The 20284-nt window shown below is 34.4% G+C and overlaps 2 protein-coding genes and 1 long non-coding RNA gene across 3 annotated transcripts; 1 reads left to right on the top strand and 2 right to left on the bottom strand.

The window, feature by feature from the left end:
• Positions 1–2672: 2672 nt before the first annotated feature.
• On the bottom strand, positions 2673–6181 carry LOC146902577 (cytochrome P450 704B1-like). The gene is made up of 6 exons (XM_085736021.1): positions 5811–6181; positions 4970–5185; positions 4450–4746; positions 3763–4143; positions 3442–3642; positions 2673–3196 (listed from the first exon to the last, which is right to left on the bottom strand). The coding sequence occupies exons 1-6, from the start codon at positions 6114–6116 to the stop codon at positions 2969–2971; spliced, it is 1629 nt and encodes a 542-aa protein (XP_085592147.1). The 5' UTR covers positions 6117–6181; the 3' UTR covers positions 2673–2968.
• Positions 6182–6483: 302 nt separating this feature from the next.
• LOC146902578 (uncharacterized) lies at positions 6484–8661 on the top strand. Its single transcript, XR_015022561.1, has 2 exons — positions 6484–7460; positions 7898–8661. It is a non-coding gene; the product is annotated as an uncharacterized LOC146902578 (long non-coding RNA).
• Positions 8662–9725: 1064 nt separating this feature from the next.
• LOC146902579 (protein SLOW WALKER 2-like) lies at positions 9726–18657 on the bottom strand. The gene is made up of 16 exons (XM_085738128.1): positions 17911–18657; positions 16807–16882; positions 15771–15890; positions 15490–15565; positions 15181–15249; positions 14808–14888; positions 14461–14532; positions 13799–13891; positions 13549–13683; positions 13323–13406; positions 13095–13238; positions 12907–12996; positions 12750–12832; positions 12220–12597; positions 11096–11318; positions 9726–10648 (listed from the first exon to the last, which is right to left on the bottom strand). The coding sequence occupies exons 1-16, from the start codon at positions 18611–18613 to the stop codon at positions 9962–9964; spliced, it is 3114 nt and encodes a 1037-aa protein (XP_085594254.1). The 5' UTR covers positions 18614–18657; the 3' UTR covers positions 9726–9961.
• Between the last annotated feature and the right edge of the window lie 1627 nt (positions 18658–20284).

Here is a 20284-nt window from a genome sequence, read left to right on the forward strand (position 1 = left end):
GGCAGTGGTATCGTCGGTTTGATGAGTTCCTAGTAAAGGCTGGTTTTGTGAGAAGCAACTATGATAGTTGTGTGTACATGATGAGGAGGAATGAGAAAGTCATTCTCTACCTTCTCCTTTATGTAGATGATATTCTTATGGCAAGTTCTGACATGCAAGAGATTCAGAAGCTCAAGGAACGATTGAATGATGAATTTGAGATGAAGGATCTTGGTAATGCAAAGAGGATACTTGGTATGGATATCATAAGGGACCGAAACAAAGGTGAGCTGTTCTTATCTCAGCAAGGTTACTTGAGGAAAGTGGTGGAGCGGTTCAGAATGAAAGATTCTAAGGTCGTTGGCACTCCTTTTGGTCATCACGCAAAGTTGTCAATAAAGCAGTGTCCTCAATCCGATGAAGAGAAAAGCAAGATGGAGGGTACTCTCTATGCAAGTGGGGTTGGAAGCATCATGTATGGTATGGTTTGTAGTAGACCAGACTTATCCTATGCAATAAGTGTGATAAGTCGGTTTATGGAAAATCCGGGTCAAGTGCACTGGCAAGCTTTGAAGTGGGTTCTGAGATATTTGAATGGGACTTTGACAGGTGGTCTGAAGTATACAAGGTCACAACCAGGAAGGGATGCTTTGGAGGGATATGTGGATGCGGACTATGCAGGTATTGTAGACACTAGAAAATCTTTGTCAGGATTTGTGTTTACATTGTTCGGTATAGCAGTAACTTGGAAGGCAAATCAACAATCAGTTGTAGCTCTTTCAACAACTCAAGCAGAGTACATTGCCCTTGTTGAAGGGGTCAAGGAAGCCATATGGTTGAAAGGTATGATTGGAGAAATGGGGATTAGTCAAGGGTGTGTGAAGATACATTGTGATAGCCAAAGTGCCATTCATTTGGAAAATCATCAGGTCTATCATGAAAGAACAAAGCACATTGACATTCGTTTGCACTTTGTTAGAGACATGATTGAGACAAAGGAGATCATGGTGGAGAAAGTGGCATCGGAAGAAAATCCAGCAGACATGTTCACCAAATCATTACCGAGATCAAGGTTCAAGCATTGCTTGGACTTGATTAACTTCATTGAAGAATAGATGAAGGTTGGAGAGAGCAGCAAGGTGATTGATGGTTAAATTGGCATCATCACTATTTTAGAGTCAAGGTGGAGAATTGTTGAAAAGTGACTCAAAAATGTGCATCCTGTCTGTCAAAATCGGTGGCCGATTTGTACCACACGGTGGCCGATTTTGACCTGTTTTTTGGAGACTTTTGTTTCTGGAAAAATCGGTGGCCGATTTCGCGCAGAAGGAGAAAAATAAAACAGCTTGTGGGCCTGTTTTGTTCCATTTTTTGAGGGATGCTTTCACTATAAATATAAGCCTTGTATCAGATGATTATGTGTGTAGAAAAACAGGGTTTAGAAGCCAACATACAAACTAGGGTTTATAGAGAATTTCTCTTGGCAGCAAACACTAGGGTTGGGATTGTTTTGATTCACCTTGAACAAAGCACTATTAGGATTGAGTCTCTTGGTCACGGGAAGAGACTGGGACTGAGGGTAGAGTTAGGTTTGAAGACTAATTCTTGTAACCTTCAATATCTCTTTGTAAAGAAACTCATATCATTATAGTGGAACGGAGAGCTGCTCTCTCCCCCAGAGTAGGTCATCATTAGACCGAACTGGGTAAACAGATTCTTGTGTTCTCCTTCTTCCTTTATCTCTTGCTGTTTATTTTTGTTTGAATTATTTTGTCATCCGCTTGATTGATTGCTTGGTATTAATTTGCTTCACGCATCAAGTTTTTATTGGTGTGGTTTTCACAACGAATTCACAACACTTTCATTGTACAGCACATAATTTGTTGTTAGATACATACTTTGAATTCAAAGGTAGGTTTAAAGCTTTATGCCTCGAAGTCTTTCTCTCAGTTGTGCACTTAACAGCATATGAAGTTGAAGTTTTATGCTTTTCTCATTTCCTAGTTGAAATACCAAACACCAATCTCACACAAGGTTTCAAAGGCTTCTTGGTGCCTCCATGTTGTTCATTTATCATCATAATTAGATGATGGAAGTAAAGGAAAATGGAGTTACAGTGCAATTAGGCTTTTCCCTTGTTTGAGTGTGTCCTCACTCTGAATATTCATTAAATACATGCACATATGAAGTAATTTTCATTCATAACTTATCGGTGGGTGCTTGTAAGGGTGTTCGCAGTGTGGTTTGGATCGTTTATGACGTGAAAAAATGATCAAATTCAAAAATTAAATTACTCGTTCATTGATGAACATTAATAATAATCTAAGAAATAAAAAAGATAAGTGTTAAATATACTGAACATTGCCTACTTTCTTATTGCAATAATTGTCTCAATCATATCCATTTTTAACTACTAATAAATGCAATTCTGTTTGTAGTTCTTACAGCAAAAATGATGAGCATCTTTCTTGTATTTTGTAAGACAGAAAGATTGTAGATTTCAAAATAAGCAAATTTCTTATATTATTGGAGGAAAAAATATTGTCCCAAAAAGCCTTATTCTTAATACAAAAAGGTTGATGTACCAAAGTGGGATGTCCATATCAATTGATAAAATACTATATATACATCAAAATGGTAGGTTAATTGCGATAAACTTTATAATTACACAATACACTCAACTCACGAGTACATCATCACAAGAAAGCATTCTTATTATTAGCATTAGTTAAAAAACAAAGAGAACATACACCTCATGATTGCCACTTGCAACCTAAAACAGTAGTTTACATTTCAACATGTATAAAGCAAAGACATTAGTTTACTTTACTCATGAAGACTGGAAATCAAACGTTTGATCGATTTCTGACCATTCTCAGATTCAACGCTTATCCACAATAACTATTATGATTTAGAACTACATTTATGTATTAAAATATAATTCACAAGAAGTTCTTATCTCATTGTTCGACATAAGTTACTAATGGAATCAATGAGTCAATAGGTCACAAGTTGAATTATAGTATAAAGCAGCATCTCGAGAACGCTTCTCTACGGTAACCTTTAGTCCATGTGCCATTGATAAAATAGTCATCATTCTATATCTCACTTGATGATCAGGCACTAAACTGAACTTGTAAAATCTGCACAAAATAGCCAACACCATCCTCATTTGAAGATATGCAGAGTCCTTACCTAGACATATCCTTGGTCCTGCCTGTATAATCAAAATGAAAATAAAATTTAGGTGTTTGATAATTTCACATTTGGTTCAAAACTTACAGTACCTTCTTCACAATTACATTGTTATTATGAATTCAAAAAATAGCCAACACCATCCTTATTGTTTGTTATTTTTGAAGCAGTTCAGTTCGGTTCGTGAATTACCTTCAAGCGCCTACTAAGGGTCAAAAACCTATATTACACTGAGTTAACAAAAACAATATAGGTTAAATTATTTACCTGGAATGCTGTGAATTTGAATGGAGATTCATTCTTAAGAACACCGTCTTTGAACCATCTCTCAGGTTTAAATGAAGTTGCATCAGGCCCCCAATTATACTCCATTCTTCCCATCGAATATGGAACATAAGTTACCATCCCTCCTGCTTTTATATTGGTACCATCTGGCAACACATCATCCTCTATCACACCCTTGGGATCCTACAATCGACAATTGATATTTGCACAAAAACATTATTAGTTATTGATATATTTAAATGTGTGTGACTGAGTACAATGTGCAATGTGGCCACACACAACCTAGACCCAAAAAACGCATACCTGAGGAACTGCTGGATACAATCTTAGTGTCTCAGTTATAACTGCATGCAAATAATGCAGTTTCTCTAGTGAATCTTTATTCAATAACTTTGAAAATTGTACTACTCTTTGATTGAACAATCCATGGTCATCTTTATCATCACATTGAGGCAATGTAACATTCTCTTCCTTTGCTTGATTCTCCTCAAAAGTTTTGAGCTCTAAGTAAAGTTTTTCAGCAACATGGGAATGTGTCATCACCATATATATGGCCCATGATAGAGTTGTTGCAGTTGTGTCTCTACCAGCAATCACAAAGTTCAAAACAACGTCTCTCAAACTTTTGTCACTTGCTTGGTTTTCTCCCAATTCAATGAATCTTGATAATATATCATTTTTTATCTGTTTTTAATAAGATAATAGTTACATGTTAATATAAATGTTTTAAAAAACAAGACCAGATATCAAACTTTGTGAGACCTTTGGTCATGGTTAAGTTGATTCAATCTATTAGACCACAATTGAACCAAATAACTGAGAACTAATCGTGGTTGATGGATCGACATATTGACCGGTTACAAACGCAACTAATTGACTGCTGCCTCATTTTCTAGCATTTTGGCGCAATATTAAGGTTCGCATTGCAACTGCAACTACGACCACAACTACAGTTTAGAACCATAATACATTAATACTGGTATATAGTACCTGATTTTGTTGGCCATTCTTTTTAGCATCCTCTATCTCTGCCTTCCTTCGTCTTATTACAGAGTAAGTGAAATCATCAATGATTTTGATGCTCTTATCAAGTTGTGCTTCTGAGCCAAGATTTAGAGTTTTCTTAATTTTCCATAGAGGATCAATGAAGCGAAGTGTTACAATTATATTAGCAGTATCAAAAGCTTGAGCAAAAGAATTGTTTGGTGAATTAGGATCCAGTGTTCCAATTTCCACTCCAAAACCAACTTTGCATATGGAGTCTAATGTCATTCTCATCAATAACTCCTACAAATTCACATTTGAAACATCGACAGGCTTACATGCATTTTTTTATCTTCCTAAACGTAGGAAATCAAAAGAATAGGTTTGTATTTGATCAATGAAACTGGGAAAAAAAATTGTAATAGGGTTTTCAAGAGACTAAAATTCTATTTCAGTTAATATAGAGAAATCAAAAGTGCATTTAAACTAAATTATAAGAATCAAGAATGTTTGTATTTAGTAGTACCTGCATGTCTATTTGTTGGTTGAGAAAAGATGATTGACTTAAAATGGTAGAGAGTTTTAAAGCATATTCTCTGAAAACTTTGGTGCTAAAATCTCTCAAATTTCTTGATGCAAATTCTAAGCTTGCAGTTTTCCTTTGTCTCTTCCAAAGCTCTCCATCAACATTAAATATTCCATGTCCTAGCAGAACTTCCATATATGAATGGTACACTTCACCCTGCAATCATAATCACTAGTATTTTCATCTAAAGAATTAATATTATGCAAGTAAAAAAAGAAAATTAACACTAAACATGACTCCACACCCTAATTTGTCCCATAAGTTTGGTTCCATTTTAGATGAGGTTCTAAATTGATGATAACATATTTGGGATGTTCTTGAGTAAGGTTGAAACTAAAATTCAGAATGTTTGTCTCGATAATTGAGTTTTTCGTCTGGACTATTGTTCAACTTGTTTTTATATAAATGTATCTAGACATAAACTATTTTACATTTAGCTCACTTTTAACTAAAATTTATAAAATCTATCCATTCAAAATTAACGTTTGTCACAACAAAGTCAAACAACATTTTACGGTAAAGGAAATTCATTTTAAAAGTTTTTTTTTTTTTTTTTGGAAATTGTTCTTGGTTAAAGTGAATGAAATGTAAAATGATTCATGTTTTATACTTACCTAAAAGTAAATTGAGAGAAAATTACCTTTGGAGACAATAAATTGGAGTTAGATAAACATTTCAAAATCATTTGTAAGTGTCTAAAATACGTTTGTCTCTTAGAAAAGTGAATTCAAACATGTTATTGAAATCAATAAGGGCTATTGAAGTGGGAAAAAATGATTACCTTTGGATAATTATTGAAGTTGGTCTTAAGAACATGTTCAACATTAACAGGATCAGCAATGTATGTATAAGTTGTGAACGGCATGGGGACCACAACAGTTTTGGACATGGAAAAATATTGGACAAGCCAATCATGCATTCTATCATAGTTGATTAATTGTTCAATTGCAGCTCCAAGAAATGGCCATGTTTTGGGTCCTTTTTTGTTCCTTTGACTCCATCTATGTAAGAATATCCATGAAACAATCATGCATATCAATATCACTAACCCTCCCATGTTGCATAGGGACATTATTGTGAGATTCATGTCTTGTCTCACTTTAAGACATGTAAAATTAGCTCCATATGGATTATTTAATGTGTCACACGAGATGAATGTGTGAGTGGTTATTTGATGAGTATTTTTATATTATTAAGTAACTGAGGTGGTTAAATAGTAGGTTGCTAACTGGCTTTTATCCTATATAAAATGGTTTGAGTTTTAGGTATGTAGTAACAACTTGATCACAATCTTGTAGTGCATGATTCATAGATTTGTAAAATATAGAAAAAACCTCATTTGTTTTGTGCCTTTCACCTAAATTTCAACTATTGATGTCTGTCTAATAAAACATCTCAGTTTGTTGTAAGATTAGAATAATTATTTGTGTAGATTAGCTGATTCACCAAAAAAAATACTAAAATAAATGTTACATATTATATCACACTATGATAATGAAGAGTGCATAACTAACGGGAGGGATTCTCTCCTGTGACTGGAGAGTCCAGTGAGATCCTCTCCATTCAATTTTTTTAATTGCAAGCATTTATAATTATTAAAAGGGTAATTAAAGGTTCAGATTTTCACTGCAGAGCATCCAGTGAAATTCTCACTGGAGAGGATCCAAGTCCATAACTAACTGGTACATATTCTTCGTTTTTTGTGATGATTTCAGGTTCAGAGTAGTTGTTGTTACTTGTTTGTAGGGTGTGAGATTTTTTATTTTTTTTTTAATTTGAAGCTGAGCTTGTTTGACATAGATTTGAGTGGTGTAGTGATCCATCTGTAGTGGTCGATCATGTTCATGAAATTCCTTCTAGGAAACATGAGTATCAGAAGAAGAAAGGGATTTCTAGTATCTTTGTAGACATTTTGGCTCTTAGGCATTTTCCTTGGCATATTTTTTAGCTTATTTTCATAAGCTTATAAACCTATAAAAACATTTTTATTATATCTTTTCTTACTGCATGCGTATTACATAAGCATTTAGGTAACATGAGATCTTGTTAATTGCACATTTCGTGAAATTAAAAATTTCCAGCAATTTTTACATTCCCAATCTAACATTTTCACTAGGAGACGGCCATTAACATCTATATCCAGATTATTGCTCTCCACCCAGCACGTTTTGCTCGCACCCTGCAAGCCTACCAAAAATACCCTTGCGCAAGTTAACTTGCGCAAGTGTTAATTGTTACGCAAGTTAACTAACGCTGCGTGAGTTAACATGCGTAGCGTTAGTTAACTCACGCTGCGTGCTTTCTTAAACAAGGCAGAGCACCTCATTTCCTCATTTCTCATCTAAAATATCAAAAAATCCCAAAAATCTCTCTCAAATCACCCAACTCCAAAATTCCTTCAAGTTCAAATCAAACAACACTCCAATAACAAGTAAGTTCTCATGATCAAACACCATTGACCTTTTATGTTTGCATGTTAGATTTTTTCTCTTAAATTAGAAATTTTTTAGATTTATAGTTTGTTTAAATTTTGGTGTTTTTGGAAGGAAATCATACAATGTTAGGATGTAAATGACTTGTGTTGCTTAAAATGTTTAGATGTTTGCATGTTTATGTTGATTTTGTATAGAAATTTTTTTAGAATTAGGGTTTGTTTAAATTTTGATTTTTTTTGCAAAATATGATACAATGTTACATGCAAATGAGTAATATACATGCAAATGAGTAATATTGCTTAATTATTTAGATGTTTGCATGTTTATGTTGTAGTTATCATTTTTAGGGTTTATGTATAATATGCACACCAAGTGTTTGATTAAATGTTTGAATGAGTTTTTCATTGATTATTTTTAATTTCTATGTTTGTAGATTTGAAGCAATGGCCGGGTGGATCGACGTTCATGCAAAATTCAACGGCGGAGAAACTCAGAGGTTGAAGGTTCGGTGCCTTGATGTAGCGTTAAGAGGTCTCAAGGATCAACTGAATGAATTCCACCAAGGAGTCAACCCCAGAGACACAAGGAGGGTGCAAAATATTATGTATAAACGTCCAAGGAAAGCATCTAAATCAAGCCTGACAAAAATTTATTCTTTTCAAAGGAAAGCATGAATGCGGAGCGAAATGCTTGAGTCCTGTTGTTTGGCAAGTTTGAATTTACCCCATTTCAGAGGTAAGACAATTGTTGTAGTTGGAATGCACATTCCAACTACAACAATTGTCTTCCTTTGGATGGGGTCATTCAAACTAGTTAAATGGCAGGACACCGGCATTCGTCCGGGAGTGTTTTTGTTCCATTCTAAATCTTAATTTCTTGTTGGCTTCGTTTAAATGATGGTATCGAAGTGTCAAGGTCTGGACCTCATTCCGTTGGCACTTAGATACTATCATTTTAAACCAAGACCAACAAGAATTTAACATTTGGAATGGAATAAAAGCACTTCTGGACGAATGCTAGAGTCCTGCTGTTTAGCTAGTTTGAATTGACCCCATTCAAAGGTAAGATAATTGTTGTAGTTGGAAGGTACATTTCCGAATGTAATGTAATGATAGTTGACGTACATGTCTTTTACGTAATGTAATGTAATGATACCACAATGTAATGTAACGTAGATGAAATTATATCTAAATAAAATTGTCTAAGAATTAATGTTGTGTACTTATCGAATTTATTTATTCAAAACGCCAATGCAAATATTTATTTGAATTCACGCTGTCGCAATATTTATTTGAATTCACGTTGTCGCAATATTTATTTGAATTCACGCTGTCGCAATATTTGTTCGAATTTTATTGAAATTTATTTTATTGACTTTATTCTTCTAATTTATTTTATTGAATTCAAGCTATCGCAATTTTATTGACTTTATTATAAAAAATATATTGCGTTAATTAAGTCACATCGCGTGACTTAACTCACGCATCATATAAGTTGTGCGTGACTTAAGTCACGCACGTTATAAGCACTGCGCAAGTTAACTTGCGTAAATTGGCCGGTTCTAAAAACTGAGGCACAAACGTTTCTTGGATGGTAGTCAATGGTCTTCAATGGTTTTTGCACGTTTTCCTTCACATTTGACCACGTTTTTTGACTCATTAATTGCTATATACCTCATACCCCCTATAAAAACCCTCACATGCTTCCTCTTTTCCTCACATTTTATCATCCCACTCTTTCTCTTCTTCTTGCTCTGCTTCTTTGTTTCTTATTAGTTTCTAGGGTGGTTATACCGCTTTAGGTATATACCAGTGGCTTCTGGGGGAAGTAGTGGTCGGTCCGGTCGGGAAAAGGGCATCTTGATGTCGTTTTCCCCAGGGCTGATCACTATTTTCCCCAGGAGCTATTTGGCATATACCAAAGAGGGTATCAAATAAGTTTTGACCTCAAGAGGGCATTAAAAAAAAAGTAAAAAATCAACCTTATTTGCGCGCGCGACTTAACTCGCGTAGTGCGTGACTTAAGTCACGCATAAATACAACGTACGTTAGTTAAGTCACGCTACGTGACTTAACTTGCGCAAGGGTATTTTTGGTACGCTTGCAGGGTGCGAGCAGAACGTGCTGGGTGGAGAGCAAAAATCCTATATCCAAGAGACGACATCTATTGTCATTGAAATTTTTAAACATTTTAAAGTACTGGTCAATCAATGGATCATGGTCTATGTTAGAATTTGCCCATTATCAATACCGGTAACCACATGAAAAAACCGTATGAAACTAAATAATTCAAGTTACATGTTGATTACAGCAGACAAAAATAAGCCTTTCTCAAGTTAATATATAATACAGCGCCAAAAATATATTTTTGTAAAAATAATACAAAAATTTCACTGCCAAAATTTGTGTAGAAAGAAGCACTTAAGAATGCATGGCCGCCAACAACCACAAACAGAACTTGTGAAGACTATAAATAATACAAGCTACTTGGGGATACTTCATTGACCAGACTTCTTTTTTCTTTTCTTGGATTTGTTTTTCTTCTTAGGTTTTTTCTCAGCATCATCATCTTCCAGTGTATGCTCTTTCTCAGCATCATCATCTTCCAGTATATGTTCATATTCTTCATAACTTGCAAATGGAGATGCACCACTTTTGCCACCAATTTTACGTTTTCTTTTTCTTTTGTCAACATTATCCTCAATTTCATCAATATCACCTATGTCAAGATCATTGTCATCATCAACAGCAGCAAATGGAGTATTATCAGCATCATCCTCTTCCATATCTGAGGGTATATCTATCTCTGCATCACTAACATCACCAATATCTATCTCTACATCACTAACATCACCAACCAAGTCATCATCGTCCTCATTGGCTACATTATCCAAATCATCATAATCATAGTCCCCGTCTGGTCCCAAAGTGGGATCAGCAGAATCCAAGAGATCCTCAATCTCTTCATTATCACTTTCATCACCACCATCAACCTCGTCATCGCCGTCAGCATCAAAATAATCTGCAGCATCCTCATCATCAGTTGATTTCTTCTTCTTTTTCTTTGGCTTTGAAGAACTCTTTTTGATTGTATAGAATTTATGGAAAACAAGATCCTCTGGCGGTACATCTACTTCAGCTAGTGAAAGAATCTCAGGCCCAACCAAGAGGTTGTTAAGATCCATCTGCAAAATGGAAAGGAAAAGATGTTAAACAAGTTGAATCGGAAGGCTGGAGGAAGGTGCATTAACCTCAAAAAGCAACAATGATAATGGTAGATTGGTTAATGTTGTTCAAATATGTGGCTAATTACATTCAGTGACGGCTAATGAATATAACAAGGAATCTCAACTCATCAAACATCTACTTCATACAATTAATCAGAATTTTGCACGTCGTTAACCAAAATTTCCAGATGATCAAATATACATGATATTCGATTAACCATAAACAGTGTTCAAATATAAACACTAGAAAATTGTGGTAAATTGTGTTCAGTGAGGGTTAATAAGTAGTAATACTCGGTTCTTTTCATTAACTATCCACTGAATGTAATTAACCACATATTTAAATTGCATTAACCATTTATTTAGTGTCAATTTTGTATGGCAACATAACAACACTTTGTTTACCTGCTTGACAGGTTCAATCTGAGAACCACCATGCCAAGTGGTTTGTTTTGGTTTTTTCTCCATGAATTTATCTAGGAAAGCTGTTAAAGAGAGGTCATTTAAAGGGTTTCCGTTGTAGACAATGTTGGCACCAGAAAGGAGAGTTCTTGCCATGGTGGCAACTGAAGGGTGTGAATGTGAAGCAAGCACCAATAACTCCCACCAACTTACACGATCAGCATTGCTGTTGAGATGGATAAACAATTTAGTTAGAGGTGCTACAAGAAAATGAATACAAGAAGGTTCTGTAAACATTTAACTGAATGCCTATTTAACAAGAGAGGTGCTAAATATTATTTAATTGAATAGAAAATAAAATTAAAATTTGCATGAGTTATCAACATAATTTGTTTCTATAGACTATTTTGGGAGTTTGAGAATAAGCTAAAAATTTATAGATATGCATGAGTGTTGAAAGTCGAAAGTCCCACATCCAGATAGCGCCTATATTACTCAGGTAACCTTACATTCTAGTTTTGTAGGGTTGAGTCAGGATGGTATTGGAGCCAATATGAGCCACTCATATTATCCACGAAAAATGTGCAATCGTGATGGATGTGAGATGGTGTGTTCAAAAATACTCAGTCCTGTATAGGTTACAGACAAAGACCTGAAGAGTTTATTAAACTTGAGCAATTTTTACCTTACAAGCCGATTTTGTGTTGAAGTAGGTCTAAACCCGAATAACCTATTATTATAGACTGTCTAAATACTTTTTCACAAGTGCTTACAGCATTAGATATACTCAAGCCTTTCCAAAAACACTATTTAGTATAAAATTGCAAGAGTCGCTAAATAATCTTTCTTATTATAACGCCCACCAAAGGCACACGCTATTGCAAACTCTCATCAACTAGAATTGTTAACCACTTTTCTCTTCCCATTAGAGGCAAACACAATATATTATGGACCTAACAACATTTTACCTATTCCGCTCTTGCAGTGTATTTTTTATTAGAACTTAGAAGCAATGTGGCATGTGCCTTGTGCAGTTTATGTAAGCCCCCAATGCTAATGATTGCAGAAAAAGTTTATTCTTTGATATCTAAATGAGAACTAATATGAAAATAAATCAAGCAAATTACCAATAAGAGGGTTCTCTGTGTCGTGGATCATAGCCTCCCGGCAACACATGCTTCTTGGCAGATTCCTGTGTTTTTTTATCTTCATCATCTGATTCAGACTTCGATTTTTTATGTTTTGTTTTGCTCTTTTCAAGTGAAAAACTTCCATCCTCCAAAGCGTCGTCTAAATCGTCGTCATCGTCTTCAGAAGATGCTAGCTGATCATCTTCATTTTCAGAAGAATCTGCGTCAGAATTGGCAGTGTCACCATTCTGAACAGGTACAATGTCATCACTTGGTTTCTTTGATACAGTTACAGGTTTCTTGTCAGTTTCTTCTATAACATCTTCAAAGTGTTCAAACTCATCGTCAATAGACTCGTTCTGCAATGCCGTGTTCCTATATGACAAGTGAAGATGATGAATAGATGATTATCCTTTCTGGTCAAATGAATAACATACAAATCTTTCACACTGACATAAAAAAAAAAAAAAAAAAAATGTAGTAATAATGGCAATGACATGGAGCAAACACCATCCATCATTACTTACCATAAAGGTGGTCTGGCTTTAAATAGTTCGGAAAGAAGGAAAAGGCATGCACAGGCATATTGTGGTGGCTGCTGAAGTGCAACCTGAATGAATAAAAAATAGTGTTATCTAATCTTACAAGAAGGCGAAAGATAGAGAAAGTGAAGTTTAATAATACCTGCAGTAGACGTTTAGAAAATGCAGCTACTCGCTTTAAGTTAACATCCCTTTTCATTGCTCTTAGAATAAGTGCAATAAACATTTCTGCCTGAGAACAAGCTAGTTAGAAGAAATCTACAGGGTGAATAAGAGTAAAAGATCAAGCATTTTTGTCCCAAAGGTGAAAATTTTTAAGAGTTTTCTTACTTTGGATGTATTCATGGCAGCAGGAAGCAGGAGTTTCGAGTACAAAGCACGGTAAAATCGATCGCTGGCTATCTGATTCTTGGATGAAATTTTATCAAGAAGCATCAGAGCTTGAACTCCTACATTAAAATTTTTTGAATGAACCTGCAAGGTTATAGTTTTTGTCAAAACCTCTAAGTAAGAACCAATTGGAAAAGTAGGTTTCAATTATATCAGTTTAGTGATTACCAATTGGAAAAGTACTGGTGTTTGAACATCAATGATGTCATCTGCCTCATCGCTTGAGACAAAAGGAAATGCTCTATTCACTCCCTATGAAGCAAAAGATTGTGAAAATCAAGACAAAGGTTGTGGAAAATCTCAGAGAACGACTGAATTTGACATGTTAAAAATTTCACAATCATTAATTAATATTAGTTTGTGAAAATTCATAATATTACTATTGTTTACTTACCGTCAAGAGAGCAGATAGAAGCCTGGAGTCCATTTCCGCATGTGATTCTGAGAACTCTTCGGGTTTTTTGTCTTTTGCATTTTCCTTACTGCTTTTATCAACCGTTTGACTGTTGCTTGGGCCAGTGATCAAAACCTGAAGATTTCTAATTGTTAATTTTTTCCTATTTTTCTAATATGTGGATGATCCATGTGTTATCATTGGTTAGAGATAAGCTAAGGGGTGGGAGGATATTAGGGAAAACCGATACCTTAAATAGTGCAAAATATACATCAATTAGACGTTTCGCCACTTTTGGTCCATCTCCTTTATTGGTGAGACGAAGTTGGCTCAAGAAGTTAACCTTATAACACAGAAAAGGGAATGAAATAATTCAGTCAAGGCATGTCAAAAATCATCAAAAATTAAATCGCCAGTTTTGTGACTACAGAAAAGTGATTTCAAAAGATAAACTCTTGCTATTAGAATTTTTCAGTGTGAAGAACTATTACATTGTGGTCTGAAATTTATTTCATTGAATGAATTGAGTTACAAGACAACATATTTATATAGTTGGAACAAATAATTCAAAGCTTAACATCTAGGAAACGAACTCAAACATAACAACTATTAACTGAATTTCAACAGCCTTAACAGAGGTCATTTTTAAGCATCCAGTGTTATTATAATTAAAATGCAATTACAGAATAATATATATATTCAAATACTTGCCATACAGAATGTTCTCATTTAACATAAGCATCATATGAAGATGGAAATGACAATAAAGAAAAGGTACAATATGTTGCAAGATCTAATATATAAAATAAGATGCTTATGTTTGTAAAAAATCTGTTACATCTGAAGAAAAGAAGCACGGAGCAACCAAGTTTGTGTTCAAAAGAACTGTAAGAAAAGAAAAGTAAGACTTACAGCATGATACTGTCCACGTGGTCCTAAATGAGGCCGAAAGAGAAAAGAATCCACCTCATTAACAACCACAGCCTGCAACAGAAAAATAAATAACGAGTTAAATTAAGAAGGACAGCGTCATTAACGAAAACAAATTAGGAGGTAAATATGAGACCGAATATACAAGCATGTCTATCATCTTCAAATACCATAAACCAAACAAAGCATGAGTAACATTTCTTCAAGTATATATCTATTTCCTAGCAACATTGATAAACTCCAAAAGTTGGCTAAAAGATAAATTATTGATACCCCCACAACTAAATTGAAAAATTTGAAACTACAATAGATGTTGAAAGTATACATACCTTCATATTTGGGTGCTGAGACAAAAGGTTGGACAAGTGATAGTCGGCATTAGATGCTGCTTTATTATCTGGATCCCCAAGCTGAAGGAAGAAAAAAAACAGAAGTGTTTAGTTACAGTTTGTTGGATTTCTGGGAAGCTTACTTACCACCTTGTAAAACCTATGTAGCACCGACTCTACAAATAGAAGTGTCTCTGGAGCCCGACACAAGTTGGTATCCAACATTGACACATATTGCACTGAATCAATTTCACTTTCTTAAATTATTGTCAATGTTGTGTCCAGCGTCTGTGCAAGTGCTTTGTAGCCTATAACACCATCGAATGAAATATCAAATATGTTTCAAATAAGTCATAGCTTAGTGTTAACTCACTTTATTAACAAGTGCAGAAAGTAATCTGCGCTCTTGCTCTGACTTCCTACTCAGTAGCACATATATGGTCTGCAGGCAAAAAAAGACAGCCGCCCAATATTTATTAATTTAGTCGTAAATTTGTTTAGTATATATGAGAACATGTAGCACTAAATCCTAAAACATGTCTTCACACATTACATAAGTTACACAAATAAAAATTAAAACGACAAAATGCAAAGGAGGAAAACAAGACAATTTATTTCCTGTTAGTCACTGGTTGATCTTCTACAAGAACTTTCAGTTAAGCCAAAATGTTGAGTTACTGACCTTTAATGACTTGTTTTTCAGAGCTGGTAGCATGTCTCGGGATGCTTCTTCAAGTGCAACAACAAACCGTTCATATCTGAGGCAGCAGAAGATAGCAAATGAAACAACAAAAAAAGCTTGAACTGACAGATAAATGACATGGTTTTTGAAAACTGGCAATATTATGATTACTCAACACTAATATTGAAAACGTGAGGTAAAGTATCACATAGGAAAGTTTTGGACTGTCATCAGAGTATATGATTTATAATTATGATCATGAACAAAGTTGTCACACAAACCTCTGCTTTAAACATTCCTCCCAATACCAGAAAAGAAGAAGGGAGTTGCCATCTTTAGTTTCAGGAATGTGATTTAGTGGCCGCTGTATCAGGGTCTTCAATTTACGATCTGGTAATAAGCTGTAAAGCAAGATAGGGAGAAACTGGAGTAAATCATAAGCAAGACAGGGAAAAAAATGAAGTAAATCAGTGCATTGGTGATGTATGTGATTCAATGCTATGCAAATTATAGATGTTTCCTCTACAGTCCAAGTAATCGGATAATTTACAAGTAAGCAACCCATTGAATTACAACACGATATCATATAAATATATAGGCTAAATTACACCAGAGATCCTTTAAGTTATTTAATTGTAATAAATTGATCCTTCGTGTTTTTTTTTTTTTTTTGTAACATTTAGGTTCTTTAAGTTAATTAATTGTAACAAGTTGGTCTTTTGAGATTTTTCCGTACCAATTATGTCCTTTTAAGTTATTAAACCATAACAATTTGGGTGAATCTTGATCCTAAAAATGTAAGTTATTCTTAAAGGACCAACTTGTTGCAATTATATAACTTAAAGGACCTCTGATGTAATTTAGCCATATATATATCACACACACTCTATATATTCAATTAAATTGACATGTACTAACACTGAAAAATTTATACACTACAAATCATCATTACCATTAAATTAATATAAAAAAATGACTTTGATTATATCTACCTTAAAATTCATACAAATAGTGGTTTCTGATTGGTTGACAGTGTAAAAAGATTTACACTGACGATGCATCAAAACTAATCTCTCTCTAAACATGTATAGTTAGCACTGGGTAGAGTAACATGGGGTGTGCAAAGGAGAGTTTAGATGACTGCATATTTTACATTTGATGATTTTTATCACTTCCAAAATCATCACAAAGAATTTTTCTCATTCTTCTTGGAGAATCTTTTTGAAAAACCTACATGGTTATTATAGTTTAATAATAGAAGATTTTTTCATAATAGGGAGGGCATGCGAGAGGGAGAGGCAATGGGGAAATGCAGACCTTGCAATAAATAATTCTTGAAGTGCTTCAAAGCCTGACAAGGCATGGCGCTTTCCAACCTTGGATGTCACCATTCCTAGAGTAAAAAATAAAATCCATCAAAGGCTCAAAGTCTTGGGCACATAAGGAAAGGACGAGTGATAATATATCTGTTTATGTAAAGCCAAATATAGACACGGAGGCAATCTCAACAAACAAAACAAAAATTAAAGGGAAGAAAAACCATGACATTCAAATCATAAATTGCATTGACAAAACAGCACATGGTCAAAAAATTGGTGCAAATGAAACTCCTAGCAAGAGAAAAGCTGGAATACATATCTCATAATCCTAAAACGTAAGTAATATATGTGCTGCTAAGAAAAGAAAACAATTTTTCTTTCAGAACATAGAAATCTGGTAATGATATGTCACATTCACATCAAAGAGCTACTGCATATTCAAAATAAGGGGGAAACAGATTTTACAAGGCATAATATGAGAATATGTACAAAGATAAGACAACAAAATGGCTAAAAACAGAGAAAGGAGAAAGCTCAAATTAGAGTAAAAAAGTAAAACCAATAGAAGGCGTCAAAAGAATCAATATTTCCACAAATATCAATTTCAAGGCATATAGTGTTATAGTGTATGTAATACGTAAGTCTCTCTTAACAAAACAATACAACGTCTTGAACAGTAGCTTATGCAGATAAATAAGTTTTTATCTTAATGCATAAGTTCTAACTAACGAAAACTGTATCTTCATAAGCTGTTTTTTCATAAACTACCTTGACAAGCTTATGAATAATACATAAATGCTTCTTTATTTGTATAAGTTGTTTTGCATAACCTAAAAAATAAGCCAATCCAAACGGACCCTAAGTACACTAACAAGTAATAAAAAAAAAAAACTTTGATATATCCACAAGTTCTCTTAGCAGTAGCACCCATCTTGCAATGCTTATCCTTCAATACATACTAAACTTCACATTTCTATAAACAACTTAAAAAAGGATATATACATGCATTACATATATGCATGCATGACAACTCAAACTAGGCAGGCATACATAACAAGATAAATAACAACAAAATCAACAAAAAACAAAGAATTGAATTTACCTAAAAGTGCATCAAGAGACCTCAAATTTGCAACAGGATTATCACCAACCAAGACAGAAAAAGCAGAAACTTTATCAGCAGCAGTACCAGACCTCTGAGTAGAAATCAACATCTTAATATCACTACTACGTCCTCTAGTTGATTCATAATCCTGAGCAAATTGTGCCATCAACCTCTCACCCAATTCCCTCTTCTTCTCAACAAACCCTTCCCACTCACCGAAATTCTTCATCTCCACTTTCTTCCCTTCCCCAATCACCTTACCTTCAAGCTCACCTGCGTCCTCAAACCAAACACCCAATTCACTTGCTTTCATCAATGGAAGCTTTGGAAGATTCTTGAACTTGTTGTAATACCCTTTTTCCTTATTAGCATCGTTGTTCAATGACAGAACAGGTTGTTTCGGTTTAGGTTCTGGTTTTTTCGACTTGGATTTTTCATGGGGTTCATTGTTTTTGCTAAAAGTTTTGTTTTTTGGCTTTTGGGTATTTTGGGGAGTGGCTTTTTCAGGTGTTTTCTGTTGTTGTTGTTGTTGTTGTTTCTTTGGTTTGGTTTTGCGAAAATCGACATCGTTGAAACCTGAAGAATCAGTTTGGGAAGTGGATAAGCCGAGTGAAGAAGCAAAAGAAGCTACTTCGGATTTGAGGAGGCTGATGTCTTCTGTGTTTGGTAAGGGTTTGTCGGATTTTGATTTTGCCGCCATTGTTGCAGGTTGAAGGAAGGAAAGAAGAAAGAAAGTTTCACGGTAGAAGAAACAGAACAAACAGGGTTTAAGAATCTTGGGCCGTTGTAATTGGGCACAGCTATGGACTAGCCCAAAATCTTTTGGGTCTAGCCCACGTATCCATAAGTGAAGATTGTACTTTTCCCACCCTATGTTAAGGAAATTTTACCCTATACCCCGACACATGTACCTTCACCCCTACAATTTTTTTAAAATTTCAATTTTACCCCTTTTACTATATTATCTTTTACACATAAATTTTTCACCCTCATTTTCAACATCTCCTAATTCATGATGAGTTCACCCCCACTATATTTTTCCAGCTACGTATTTCCGTTTTTTTTCTTTCACTAAAACGTTTCCGAAAAATATTTCGGAATACTCATATGTATGTTTCCGAAAATAATTCGGAATACTCATATATACATTTCCGAAAAAAAAATCCGGAATAGTCATATGCTAAGATTTCCGGTGCATGCTAGTTTCTTACAAACAACCGGAAACGTTTATAATTGTTTTCCAGTGCATTTAATTTAATAGTTTCTTATTAACGTTTATGCTAGTTACAATTTAACAGTTTTTTATTCTTGATTCTATATAAACGTTTACGCTAGTTACTGCAATATCAAATAATTTTCTTGATTCTTGATATTACCTGCTTATATATATTTTTTTTTAAATGTTCATTTTAGCAATAGTTTCTTATTAAAAAAATTATATTATAGTTTTTCACTTTTTCTAAAGTTCTATTTTTTTTATATCACTTTTAAATAGTATGTGAAACAACTTTTCTTTTGATGCAAGCAAAACATTGAATTTTGATCACAAGTTGTTTCATTCAATGAATACTTCACGCTCTATCTTACTTTTGAAGAAAACTTCACGCTTTATCTTATCATTCAACAAGAGTCAACTCATAACAAATTTTGATCTTTCCTTGCATGTATAAATATTTAATATAGGTTCCTGCTTATGAAAGAATCATCAAATTTTATTGATACCGAACTCTAGCAAGACGCTTAGAGACGGTGATAAAAGAACAAGGATGCCGCATATAGACGTAACATCCGCAAATAACAAACACATAACAACCAAAATACCCCTAATCTGCGTAAGTTATGATGCTGAATTCTAATGTAATACTACCAGATTTCAGTCCCATAACTATGCCTGATCAACCCAAGCACCTTACAAAAATTGAGCACACCTAAAATACTCCTTTCTGCAGCCAATAACAATAAAGCAGGACAACAGCCGCTGCAACCTGCATAAAACTGCAGCAGTATGAACAGAAGCAGCAGCAGATGCCATGAAACAGCCTATTTGAAACCGCATAGCTTGGCCACCAACCCAATTGCAATCCTAGGAGAAAAACAGCAAAAACAATACAGCCTAACAAGACAGAGTTCAGATACCTCCAATCAAGATTTATCTCCCAATATTGTGAAGTCAACATGTATGTTCATAAACCAAAAATTGATAATACAAAATGTATAGGTTCCTGCATATATAAGTATTGATCACAGGCTTTGAAGCAACAACACGAGCATTGTATATTATATCCCAATATTGGAAAGTCAATAGTACAACGTATAATAATGAAGCAAAATTTGATAATTAGCACAAAACAGAAATGTCATACTACCAATT

Source organism: Medicago sativa, chromosome 8 (genome assembly GCF_051527215.1).
Source record: "Medicago sativa cultivar Bolivia chromosome 8, Bolivia_mono, whole genome shotgun sequence".
In the NCBI taxonomy this organism is placed as follows: Eukaryota; Viridiplantae; Streptophyta; class Magnoliopsida; order Fabales; family Fabaceae; genus Medicago; species Medicago sativa.